General features: G+C 39.1%; 1 protein-coding gene and 1 long non-coding RNA gene across 3 annotated transcripts in view; one reads left to right on the forward strand and one right to left on the reverse strand.

Moving 5' to 3' along the window:
• bmp5 (bone morphogenetic protein 5) lies at positions 1-10,178 on the forward strand. 2 transcript variants are annotated; one of them, XM_079689691.1, is made up of 7 exons: positions 1-936; positions 3,384-3,576; positions 6,576-6,724; positions 7,037-7,234; positions 8,676-8,752; positions 8,870-8,980; positions 9,115-10,178. In XM_079689691.1, the coding sequence occupies exons 1-7, from the start codon at positions 444-446 to the stop codon at positions 9,262-9,264; spliced, it is 1,371 nt and encodes a 456-aa protein (XP_079545817.1). In that variant the 5' UTR covers positions 1-443; the 3' UTR covers positions 9,265-10,178. The 2 variants fall into 2 exon arrangements, with proteins under 2 accessions (XP_079545817.1, XP_079545818.1); XM_079689692.1 differs by having other exon boundaries at positions 1-744.
• The window catches only part of LOC307044453, a 16,426-nt gene continuing 5,923 nt past the window's right edge, over positions 2,371-12,873 (reverse strand). Inside the window, exons 3-5 of the long non-coding RNA XR_013809645.1 lie at positions 7,019-7,156; positions 6,570-6,715; positions 2,371-3,206 (exon numbers count right to left, since the gene is read on the reverse strand). This is a non-coding gene — a long non-coding RNA (uncharacterized lncRNA). The remainder of the gene's footprint in view (positions 3,207-6,569; positions 6,716-7,018; positions 7,157-12,873) is intronic.

Below are 12,873 nucleotides of genomic sequence, written 5' to 3' on the forward strand. Positions count from 1 at the left end.
GGGAGAAAGAAAAAAGAAAAGAAAAATGCGAGTAGGAGCATGAGTGAAGCTCATTTTTGACACATTTCATCCGCTGGAAACTCCGGGTTATCCCTCGACGTTATGGGCGTACCTATACGTGCTTCTGCATCACAGAGGAGTAAGGTGAGGGACGGGGTCATAGCTCCATAAATACTTGGTGTGGCAGAGGATTTGGATGGACCCTGGAGGAGTAAATACTGCTGGAGGAAGCTCGCACATAGGAGAGGAGCGGCGACTTTTCTGCAAGCTGATACCTCATTTGTAGAAGGCTGACCTCCTTAGTACCACCGTGAGAGTTGTGGTGCCTCTGTCTAATATGGAAAGTCTATGATTCCATATTGGCAGGAATATAAATCATTTTATTTTTCTCACAAAGTGCGATGTAGTTCAACTTCACACCCCAAAGTGAACTATTTCTCAAGATGACAGCGCTTACACCTCTGAACCGTGCTGTACTTGGACTCGCGTGGAGCTGCTTGAGTTTTCTGTACTGCGCTCAGTGCGGGTTAAGTGACAACCATGTGCACTCCAGTTTTATTTACAGGAGATTGCGCAATCATGAACGCCGGGAGATTCAGAGAGAGATCCTCTCCATCCTGGGCTTGCCTCACCGTCCGAGGCCCTTCTCTCCCGGGAAGCAGGCGTCCTCGGCGCCGCTCTTCATGCTCGACCTGTACAACGCCATGGCTGTGGAGGAGGAGGAGGGGGTGCTGCAGGGCGCAGGTAAGAGCTTCAGTGCCAAGGCTCAAGGGCACTCCGGGAAAGCGTACTACAGCCCCCAGCATGCCGGCTTCTCCCGTGTGGCACAGCCTTACCGAGCGGCCCCTCTGTTAGGCCACAGCCCCGCGCTCACCACGGCGCACGACACCAACTTTCTCAATGATGCCGACATGGTTATGAGTTTTGTCAATTTAGGTAAGTGGCATTAAACTGGGGTATTGTATTTTCAGGTTTCCTTAACTAGATATGGACCGACTTTATAATGTAGGCCAGGTTTCAATCTTATTTAGAGATCTCAAAGTTTTTAAAAACTCCATCTCCAACTCGTATTGTTCTCCATCTTCAATCATTTCGCTGTAAAAGGAAATCATTAAGGTATATAGGCTTTTTACCTGGAGTGCGGCCTTGATAAAATACCTTATATTTAGGGCATATTTTCCATTCAAGTTTAGGCAAGAAACAAAAAAGTCTGCAGCATTAAATACTTCAACCATTTATTCAATTTCTATGTATTAATATACTTTGTAGCATGACCTTTCTGCTCTTTGGTAGTAGCACATACAGTTCATTAATTTTGTCAAAAATAATTTGACCTATGTAGATTGTGTTTAAATAATCCGCTTTCTTATAAAACAATATTAAATCCAGTTGTTTACTTCCTTGCACATTTCTAGGCATTTCTTATGTCTACATTAACATGTAAATGTGTAATTGTATTTTCAAAATCTGTCAGTTCAGTTGCTTAAGTCTTGTGTGAAATACTCAGTATTTAACAGAATTAGGCCCAACATTTTGACCTTTTACCAATTTGTGCTGCTTTCCATTAAAAAAGCAGCTGATCTGTATAATGATTGTGTTTGTTCAGTAGCAGCGACCCTTAACCCAGCAGTTCAGAGCATCTTATCAGATGACTGTCTGACCTTGAGAAAATTGGTCTAAATGATTTCCTGTTGTTAAAAGGGGAGTGATATTGACTGATGCCTTTATTCCTTGACATCCTGTTGCTAAGAGAAAGCAGAGGCTTTAATGTTCATATGTATATTATAAGTAACATCTATCATTTGTAAGTAAGAATTAAAATAATAATGACTCAACATGGGAAGTTACTCACACAATGAAATAAGATGCAGCAATACACAATCACAAATATATATATGTTTGATATTTACCATAAATATATTAAAGACAATGTGGCTTTTGTTTAGTCGTGTTAAGGATTTTGTTTTTTTACATTTAAAACAAAACATGTAAAAGTGAATTTGTGTAGTTGGAAGTAATCCCTCACCTTGGCCTGAGCCCATCTGTTTCCACTTACCACTATAGCAGGGCATGTACACTGTCAGCCTTGAAAGCTCTGCTCTCGTTCTGGGGACTGTCAGTGAAATGTTCAATGGGGCTCTGTCTTTATTACAGTACACTCAAATATAGCTACTGACCTCAACTGTTTTAGAAACGTCCATGTGGCATTTCATGCAGTTTAATATGCTTACTGTAACAATTTCTTTCAGTGTATAAATAAGAAGTTAGATACTGAAAATTGTATGCATTATTTAAACAATTATATGTATTATCTCCTGGTAAAGCAAGTTGAATCATATGCAACAAGAGTCAAGAAATCATTTTGCTCAACATTTTTTATTTAAGTTTAATGAAGTCAGTGGCACCTCTGCTTCAGATTACTGCCTGTGGCTAATATAAAGGAACACGCACAGTGGGTAAAAGTCAGGCCTGACCTCTGACCTGTTTGTGCTAAGTAACCACAGGCGTCCTCTCTTGATAAAATATCGGGGAAATGCACTGCATACAATTACTGCTAGTGTCAGAAAATCCTCAGACATATGCCACATGCCGCTTTTCCTGCTACTAGGCAGAAGGAGACACAATCAGCGGCCACTTCAATAGGAGCATCATAACAAATTCACAGTATGTTCATAATGTAGACACAGAGAAGCAGTTTAACTTTTTAGGCCAAGCCCTAATAATTTACATTATCTATGAAAATAGAAACAACCCCTTGAAAAACTCAACAAAAAAAGAAATACATTTAATGCATCAACATATTAAATAATTACTTTGTTTTTAAAAGTCTTAAAAAAAATGTCAGGTAAAAAAGATATATTCTAATAGTAATTATATTTGGTTTTAAAGGTTTAGGGTCATTAAACACTGAGCGCACTGAATGAAACCTACAGGAGGTCAGAATGAGGTCAGAAATGAGGTCAGAGTAGACGCTACATGACGTTGAAGAATCCTGTCTGGTCTTTTCTCTCACTTGAGGAGCAGTCGAAAGTGTCTTTAATTGAAATCAGCCTGTTTTTCTAAACTGACAGCCCATTCATCATGGCCAGAGAATGCAGTTAGGCACACAGTAGAGGGCCTGTCTGGGAACTGCTACCTGTATTCAGTTGACTGATTTAATGAACTGGAAAGTGCTTTTGTTGGTAGTCAAAATGTTTGGATTGGACCTGGAATGTAAAAGAAGATGTGATAAATTACTCTTTTTCTGTGCATTAATGCTGACATATTTTTCTCTGTAGAGAAACGCACACAGCGGTTCAGGAGTTGAAGTCATATTTTTGATAAGTGTGAGCTCTGCTGCCAGTGAAAATGAAATTCATCATGAAAATGTTTTCTTTTCCTAGTGGAGAAAGATAAAGATTTTTCTCACCAACGTCGGCACTACAAGGAGTTCCGTTTTGATCTGACTCAGATCCCGGACGGAGAGGCGGTGACTGCGGCAGAGTTTCGGATCTATAAGGACCGCAGTCATAGCCGCTATGACAATGGTACTCTGAAGGTTACCATATATCAAGTCATCAAGGAGTATCCAAACAAGTAAGTATCGAGTAAACCAAAAACAAACATTTAAGGCAGTTGCGGATTGTGAAACTTTCAATTTAGTATGAGTAATTCCATTTCTGCTAGTTTTTAATCACACACAATATTGTTTTTTTTACTACTCTATATTTATCTGACAATGAAGTTGTACTAAGTTACTAATAATGTGTATTTTCCATGTAAGTATCCATTCATATAGAAAAAAACTACCAACACTATATAATGTACTTCAAATAAGCTTTACTTCCACAAGTTAAAACGTTAAAGAAGTGCATTCTACAGAGAGAGTTAAGTTCAGTTACATTTTGGCAGGGGCCGGATGGGTATTTTTACCCCATGCAGTTATCTTATTTCACAGTTAAAAAGCCATACAGTCCAACAGCTTTTGTCTTGCACCGTTAAAACTTTCCACTTGCACAGAACGCCCTTCTATCTCCAACTCTGCTCTCCTTCATTCGCACCATGTCTGCCTTACAAATATAGTCCTCGGATAAAGAGAACTCCATTAGCAAGTCGGCCACTTATGAAGCTTGGAAGGTCCATCACTTATCACTCGTCTTGTGTTGCCTGCCAAACTGGCCGCGTCCCAGATGAAACCATGAGGGCCCACAATAGGGGGGAAGGGGCTCCCTCGGGTGCTCCCGTGGTCACTGTTATGCCCACCACCTGCCTGGCTTAACAATATTCCGGAAGTTTAAACCATGACATAGCTGAATACACAAGGGTGTACTTAAAAGTGGGCCCACATTTGCTTGCCAGAAATGTGTGTGGGTGATTGAAGGGGAGATATGGCCCTCCTGGGCTTTGAAAAGGTCCAAGTCAATGGACTCTGCCATCTTAAAGGGGAAGACTGCACAGGCTAGGTTTTCACACACGCTTTCATGGGGAATAGTGTGTTTTGGTTAGTGTTCACAAAGCAAGATTATTTCCCAGTGTGAGAAACCTTAGAAACAGCTTTGGAGAATTTGAGTTTTTTCTTTAACATATAAAAGTCACAATGAACTATATGAATACTATTAGTTTGAAGGAAGATTTATACTGCTTACAAACATAGATTGCTGCTAATTTGTTTAAAAACCTCAATATGGTAAAGTTAGCAAGTAGTTAGTAAGTTTAAGAAGCAAATTCAAACCTATTTGTTATGGTATCTTAACAGTTTAAGATAGTGAGCATGTACAGCAATAGCAATGTCCCCAGTTGAAGTCCAGCCACAGACATTTAAAAATAACTTTGTTTCCGTTATGTTTACAGTAATTGTTTAATAGAAAACTATGTAAACTATTAGTCCTAATGAGTAACAGTATGATAATGAAGTCAAGATTTTGTGTTAAAATGACAAAATAGTTGTTTTTTTTACACAAACAAACGTTTAAAGTCCCTCATCATTTGGGTTTAATGAATGCATTTCCTTCCTTTTAAAGCATCTGCAGAGCTAATTTTAGTTTGGAACCACAGCATTTACTATCATTTTTATTTTCTCGTTGTTTAGACATTGCAAAAAGACTTTGGTACTGTAATTTGCTAAGGATTGTCGATGGGGGAAACAGTTGTCCTTGAGTTTTATTAACACAAAAAATAACATATTGCTTCATATATCTACAGTACTTGTGGTCAATCCACAGGGTACCCTTAAAGCCATTGATAAAACTACGCACCACCCTGACCTTCTTCCACTCCACTATATCAACGTCCTGCACTGGAACTGAACTTTGCTGCTGAACATAAATTGCTAATGGAGAATAGTGGCCATGAACATAATTTGCCGAAGTAAGACTTGTCGTAAGTGCCTCTATCCTTAAAATCCACAGACTTTGACTCACTCTGTGGAACAGTACATCCAGTAATCACAGATAAAAAGGCAGGATAAGCATTTTCCTTTTGGATTTGGCGGTGGGAAACGTGAATTCTTACCTACACAAACTCAAATTATCACAGGATATGAGCTTAATACTGTACATTTCAAAAAGGAAGTTCACCAGTATGTCATTCAGTCACTTATTGACCTTATGTTGAATTCCACATGAGGTGGAGTTTTATTACACCTGTAGTAAACACATGAATAATTCCTGAACTATTGGGGCCACCTGGAAAATCTTGATTCTGTCCAACCAGCGCCATTCAACCACAAAAACTGAACAGACGCTGCCTTTTCCGATCTGCCACTTGAAAAGAATCCAATGCAAACTGCGAAGCAGGACTTTTTCAACTCAAGGTTGATTGATGCCTTATGCCAGGCTCATGTTAAACAATACACAAGGGCTGATTAACATCATTCATAACTCCTGAAATGATTTGCCTGTCAAATAGCTGAAAACCTGGCATACTTTTTACCACACACAAATGTGCAGCTTATTACAAGTCACAACCTTTATAACAATAGCAGGACTGGATCTTTTCATCTCAAGTACAAAACTGGCATTCAAAACTAAATTAAGTCTTAAATACCATCACCAGTTTTTTATACTGACAGCCTTTCAAAAGACGAACTTCAGAAAGAGGAAGAGATGAAGGAACTAATAAAAGCCACTCAGATATTTGTCTTCTGCTCCAGTGTTCGGGCTGAAGCATCCATTTGTGATCAGTCAGTGATACCTCGTTTATCTGTTCCAGCCTAAGACCTTTTGGACTCCGTGTTTAAGCCCTCAAAGAAGCATATGGTTTCTTTTGTGTGTCCCATTAAAGCCTTGCAACATGAATGTGCACAACAAGGTTTTATTTGTTTTAGAGTTCAATACACTGTAACAGGCACTGAGGTTTAGTAATTTCTTTATAATGCAGCAGTAAAGTGACACAATCATTTTACTGGCACTCTAAAAAGCAGGATCATCTTAATAAGTAACATACTCACAGCTTATCTATTTAAATTGTTTGTTGTTGATCCTTGTGAAATAACAGTTGCTGCTTGCATGTTTGTACTGGCTGTTTGAGTGAGCATCATTTGAACTGTGAGTCTATTAATCGCAGATGTTTGTTTCATTGTTTTTTATTACCTTCAGAGATGCAGAGACATTCTTGCTTGACTCCAAAAGGGTCCAGGCATCCGATGGGGGCTGGCTCGTGTTTGACATCACGGCCACCAGTAACCACTGGTTGATGAACCCACAGCAGAACCTGGGCCTGCAGCTCTGTGTGGAGACTATAGATGGCAAGTCAAGTTCAGTTTTTGTTTTAAAAAATGTTAGTCTTGTATTTGTTACTCTTGGGATCTAGAAAAGGACAGGAAGTCAGGAATTGTAATCCACAAATTCTCCTTTTGATAAAAAACTAAAACTAATTAATCAGGAGAAGTGCAACATGTATGGTTGAGAATCTGTGCATTATTTTGTCCTTAAATCTACAAAACAGATGAATGGTTTGTCCTAATACTGTATGTATTAAGACACTAGACTCACCCTGCAAGAATGAGCATTCTTCTGTATTTTAAAACCTTTTAATTTACCTTCTGTTTTTTTTACAGGGCGAAGCATCAACATGAAATCTGGTGGAATCATTGGAAGGAATGGGCCTCAGTCCAAGCAGCCTTTCCTGGTTGCTTTCTTCAAGGCCAGTGGGGTGTTGCTTCGCTCTGTCAGAGCGGCTGGTGGGAAAAAAAAGAACCACAATCGCAATAAATCTACTACTCAACAAGAATCATCTAGGGCACCAAAAACTGGAGGTACGTGCACATTCATTTCTATGCATCACTATATAATAAGATATTGAATATGAATAATACAATTTGTATGAGAAACTACAGTGCTCAGTGCTTCACTCAATTTCAATTCCAAGGCAATTTGAGCTGCTAGCAGTCCAAATAACTATAGCAAATGCTCCTCTCACTGTTATTGGCTGTTATAGGCCTCCTTCGGCCATCATGGATGCAACTACTAGCCTTACTGAATTGTTGTTTACGTTTTCTTCTGAAATCATATTATTGGGTGATTTAAATTAGGACTGGTTGAGTGATAAATCTTCACAGTTTAAGCAGGTTTGTGATTCTTTGAACTTAACTCAGCTTATTGATAGTCCCACTAGAATAAACCCTGCCAAACACAATAACGATACCCTTACAGATGTCATTCTAACAAATGCAGCTCATAAGTACGTGTCTGTTGGTGTTTTTCCTAATGATATCAGTGACCATTGCACTATTGCTTGCGTTAGGAGCACTAAGTTGCCCAAAGCCAAGGGCCTTATTGTACTCAGGCACTGCTTCAAACACTTCTCTGAGCAGGCTTTCCTACACGATCTGGCGGAGGTTGAATGGCACTTCATAGCGTTAATTCCATCTGTCGATGTTGCCGTCCCATTTTTTATTGATCACGTTTTGTCGATTATTAATAGACATGCCCCCCTTAGAAAATTCAGAGTTAAGAATAGGAACACTCCATGGTTTACTAGAGAGCCATCTGATCTAATTCATGATCGAAATAAGCAATGTTCTTTAGCTAGAAAGTCTAACACTAGTGATGACTGGCTTCTTTTTCGTGTTTTCACTGTATAGCCTAACTGGATGGTCCTCACTCACTATGCGTAGGATGCAGCATTGGTTTTTATTAATCTATAAAGCCATCTTAGGAAAGCTTCCACTCTACATATGTGCCAGATTTGCTCCAGTTTGTGACTTTTACGACCTCAGATCCAGTGCCTGGATACGGTTCCAGGTTCCTGCTGTGCGGACTGAGGCTGGAAAAAGAAGTCTCTTTTATTATGGGCCTTGGTCTTGGAATGACCTTCAATCACGCCTCAAACTGACGGCACTTGTCTCTATAGCATGTTTTACATTGAAGTTGTCAGAAGTCCTTACCACCAGCTGCTTTTGCAGTAATAAGTAGTGCCTTTCTTACTGTCCTATGTGCACAATGTAGTGACTGCTTCTTTCGTCTTTTGTTTTCTTAGTTGTGTTCTCTGTATTTTATATGTTTGTGTTATGTGTAACATTGCTGCCTTCTTGACCATGTCAGCATTGTAAATGAGATTTTATCTCAATGCTTTTTATCTGGTTAAATAAAGGTTAAATAAAAAATGGGCAAACCATCTGACAGTTCACAAACAAAATATATAATTCATTACTTTTTTTGCTATGAATACCCTTTGATTTATTTATTCATTTTCAGATTTCAACACAAGTGAACAGAAGCAAGCCTGTAAGAAGCATGAGCTTTACGTCAGTTTTCGAGATTTGGGCTGGCAGGTAGGAAATGATTTCCCGTCGCAAAACACAACACTAACAAATGGTAGTTACACAATGGACAATACACTTTGGTTCGGTTATAAGGTTTCATAAATAAAGGAATCCCTTCTTTTTAAGGATTGGATCATAGCACCTGAGGGCTACGCTGCTTTTTACTGTGATGGGGAATGTTCTTTTCCACTCAACGCACACATGAATGCTACAAATCATGCAATTGTGCAAACCCTGGTAAGTATTCTTTCAAATGAATTGCATACGCCTGTTGCAATAAAAGCCACCATAATGTTCTCAACAGTTATAATTCATTTGAAACCCACTGCTGTCGCACCTCTTTTAAACCTACTTTATGCTCTCATTTATAGGTCCATTTAATGTTTCCTGACAACGTGCCAAAGCCATGCTGCGCCCCAACAAAGCTCAACGCAATATCAGTGCTCTACTTTGATGACAGCTCAAATGTCATCCTCAAGAAATACAGAAATATGGTAGTTAGGTCTTGTGGTTGTCATTAGTGGCAGGGCTAACTTTAATTTATGCTATCTGGTATGGGAATCGCTGGAAAACACATCTGCTGCAGGTGTGATGTGATGTACAGTATTATGTATATAACGTTTTTATTACCTAATTTATTTTCTTCTTTTTTTTCCTTTTTTTTTTAAATAGCACTGAATATCGTCATATTTAAATGATTAGGACGACATGTTGATTTTACTTTACGCCAGTTATCAGTTAACTTTTGTGTCCGTTGGCATATACTCCCTCTTAGTGACGTCTGTATAACTTTTATGAGTTAATTATTCACTGGAGTCATCATGATACATGAGAGCACTTCCCCTCCTGCTTGTTTTCCCCCTTTTATAACACGCTCTATAAATGATCACCGAGTTAGAAATACACATGGTATATGATGTGTTTTGTTTTTAAACGCTAATTTATCTCCTTTGTTTTCAATATGGGCCAGAAGTACATAATAATGTCAGCACAGCATGAGGCTTTAGCACTTACATCACAACGACTGTTTAAAATATCTTAAATCAAATTGGTTCACTTGGTTGGGGAAAACATTGTGAATGTTTAAACCAAACTGCCCAAAGCTATTTTAAAGCTGCCACTGTCTTTCAGCACTGATACCGTTTCACGTTTTCAACGCCAACTTTTTTCAAATGTTTTTCGTAGGAGAGGAGGAGATTATATAAGTCTGGAATCTCATATTATGTTGAGCGTTCACTTATGAATGCTTTACAAGTCATGTCATTTTTTAAACAATGTTTATGTTAATCTCTTCCATAAACACTGTTATCTCATTCCTCTGTGGGCTAGCTGTAAACGTCTTTACTCCACACTGATTCTATTTTATGTCTGGGGAAAGTATATCTTTATGTAAAGTGTTAAGTGTATTTTAATAAATGTACCACTTGAGAACGTTTATCTTTTGCTCTGCCTTTACTTGACCTTACAGCTTTTTTTCTTGCTCCATTTATCACCCTCAACAGTATCTAGAAATACATTTAAACCCCCTCCTCCAGCTGCAAGTCCTCCAGCCTTTTTCAAATTCAAGTTGTCCTTTTGTATTTGTTTGGAGTTCTGCGGATGTTTTACACACTAATGTCTCAGATTTATAAATGTTTGACAAGTATGATATAAACTAGGGGTCACCCATGCAGCCTGTTGACATACTCTTGGGGGGAGATAATGCTGCAGCTGGTAATGTGTGAGCAGAGACAGCCCAAAAGGGGGCTTATAATGGAGCTGTATAAATATACCATTTTCTAAACAATCTATTTCTGATTATGGGGAAAGATACCATCCATCACCTGGAGCATGTGATGTGTATGTCAACCTCAGCTTGCCTATATTCTGTTCACTTGTATTTGTATATTACCATCTGCTAAGAGCTAAGATTCACCCCTGGAAACAAAGTGGAAACCATCAACTAAACTGAGTGAGTGTTTGCTGCATTACCTCCTCAGTCAGTTTAATTTCCAGAAACATGTGGACGAACGTGCTAATATCCAGAGAAGAGCTGAGGGGTTATTCAATAGTCTTGGAAATCTAGGGATAAGGTTAAGGATTAATATGTATTTACACAACTGTGTTGACCTTCACTGAACACAAGATATGTACTGTTGCACCTTTTCTCCCCCTTACCCTCCCACTTCTATAACATTTTTTCTCTCTGACATGGCCGAACATTGAGTGACTGTATTTCACTTAATTAAAAGCAGTGGCTGGCCTGCCCAGATGTTACGTGGGCTCCGTCTTAAAGAAGTGTTGACATTCGGTGAATAGAGGAGGCCACCTGCTAACTTAACTCCTGGCTTGAGGGATGATTTGCATTCCTGCGGCCTGTTGCCTGGCATGATTACTCCTAGCACTTCACAATCCCATCTACTGTTTAATATCGTGGATTCTTTCCAATTCAGCTACATTTCTTCCTTTTCTGTTACGCGGGAGCTGCTATGAATGAGCCCCTATTTGAGTTCACCTAAACTACACAGCCCTCACCAAATCAACCTCCTGACCACATAAAGGGAAAGGGTAACAAGTGCCATACTCAGGGCAGATTAATATAGCGGCGCCCTTCTCCTCGGAGACCCCCGTGGTCAAAAACAGGCAGCAGTGAGTCAGAGGTGACTTGACATTCATCAGATCAGCACTTCCACTTCTGAAACATGTTGAAAAAAGGTCATCTTCACAAAGGGTCTCTAGTGAATAATTCATGAATCATGCTCTCAGGTTAACAGAGTGTCACAACATCTAGCTGGCTTTACAGAGACAAAGTTACGTAATGTCAGGATGTGTTTCCAGGTGTTGATATTCGGATTTTTCTTCGACAACAAACATGTTTATTATCTTAACCTGATTGAGAAAACAGATACGTCCACGTGAGCGGCTGTTTAGAACACGCCCTTTTGTTCAGCAAAAGTTATATATCTAGTGAGGAGAGATCATCTTGAAGCTCTTAGCAGGCTGGAGCTGGTTGGCTATCGTTTTCCAAACCATCAAAAGCAGGAAGATGTTGATTAATACTGCCAAACAAAAAAGCTGATCTCACGAGGCGCAGATTTTTTTCAGAGTTGCTTCTGCTCAAGATGTCCTAACAGATCAATTCATGCAGGCTGCAATATTAAGCAGTCTGTTCTTTATACAATAAGGATTAAATTAGTGTATATATGTCTCAGACACATATGCTTCAACTTCAAAGATTCATAGTATCAAAGTCACACAATAAGCAACAGTTGAAGGAAGACATTGACCCTAAATATGTTAAGCGATTATGACGGGGAAGAATTTCCTTTTTCCTTATTTTATTTTGAACATGTGTATTTTTTATGGCAAATTCTCCTTAAATGTTAAAGGCTTCACAGGCATGTAACACTTCACATAGTGATTTGCTTAAAGTTTTTCCAAAGTATTTCTCTTCATTTTGTAAACAAGTGTGTTAAAGGAGAACATTTGTAAAATATATATAAAATGAAGTCAGCGGTCCATGTAAGAAATGTTGGATTTACACAAACTTTGAAACTAAACATTTATTCAGTCTGGAGTTTAATGTGCTAGTGACTGTAACGGCACACTTTTAGTTATATTTAATTTGCTCTAATGCAAACGGGTCAGATGATTGACATAATGGTCACATTTTGGTCAATCTAAAACAAGTACAAAAAAAATTGTTATTGTGTCTTTGCTTTAGTAATTCCATGTTTTATTGATTTACCCTCGCTTAACCGGAGGCCCTTTTTTTCTTTCTGAGGCTCAAAGTTTATTTTCAAAGTGTCACCTTGCAGTCCATCCACAAGGCAAGTGAAATTGTATCTAATAAAAATGTTGTGCAGTTTACCTTATTCATCTCCCCACATATGGTTCTCCTTATTTGTGTTCTGTGGGTGGGCCATGACTTCCATACAGCTCAATCAGTCCCTCATGAGAAGGGAGACCATATGGGTCGCATTTTTACACGTTGTTTGGTATGACAAGGCTGCAGCAGGACCGGCGAGGAATGTGTCCCGACAGAGGGCAACGCAGAAGCACCGTTGTGTTTGCTTGTTATTCACATATATGCACATTAGCTGCCCCGGCCGGCGACGAGAGGGTTTTGGGTTCTCAGCTTTACAACAGCC

The sequence above is a fragment of the Notothenia rossii genome (genome assembly GCF_949606895.1).
Source record: "Notothenia rossii genome assembly, chromosome: 6".
Classification (NCBI taxonomy): Eukaryota; Metazoa; Chordata; class Actinopteri; order Perciformes; family Nototheniidae; genus Notothenia; species Notothenia rossii.

Coding starts and splice junctions, on each gene's coding strand:
- bmp5 (XM_079689691.1), top strand. CDS start 444: ATGACAGCGCTTACACCTCTGAACCGTGCTGTACTTGGACTCGCGTGG. Junction 3,577..6,575: donor ATCAAGGAGTATCCAAACAA/GTAAGTATCGAG, acceptor TATTACCTTCAG/AGATGCAGAGACATTCTTGC. Junction 8,981..9,114: donor ATGCAATTGTGCAAACCCTG/GTAAGTATTCTT, acceptor TCTCATTTATAG/GTCCATTTAATGTTTCCTGA.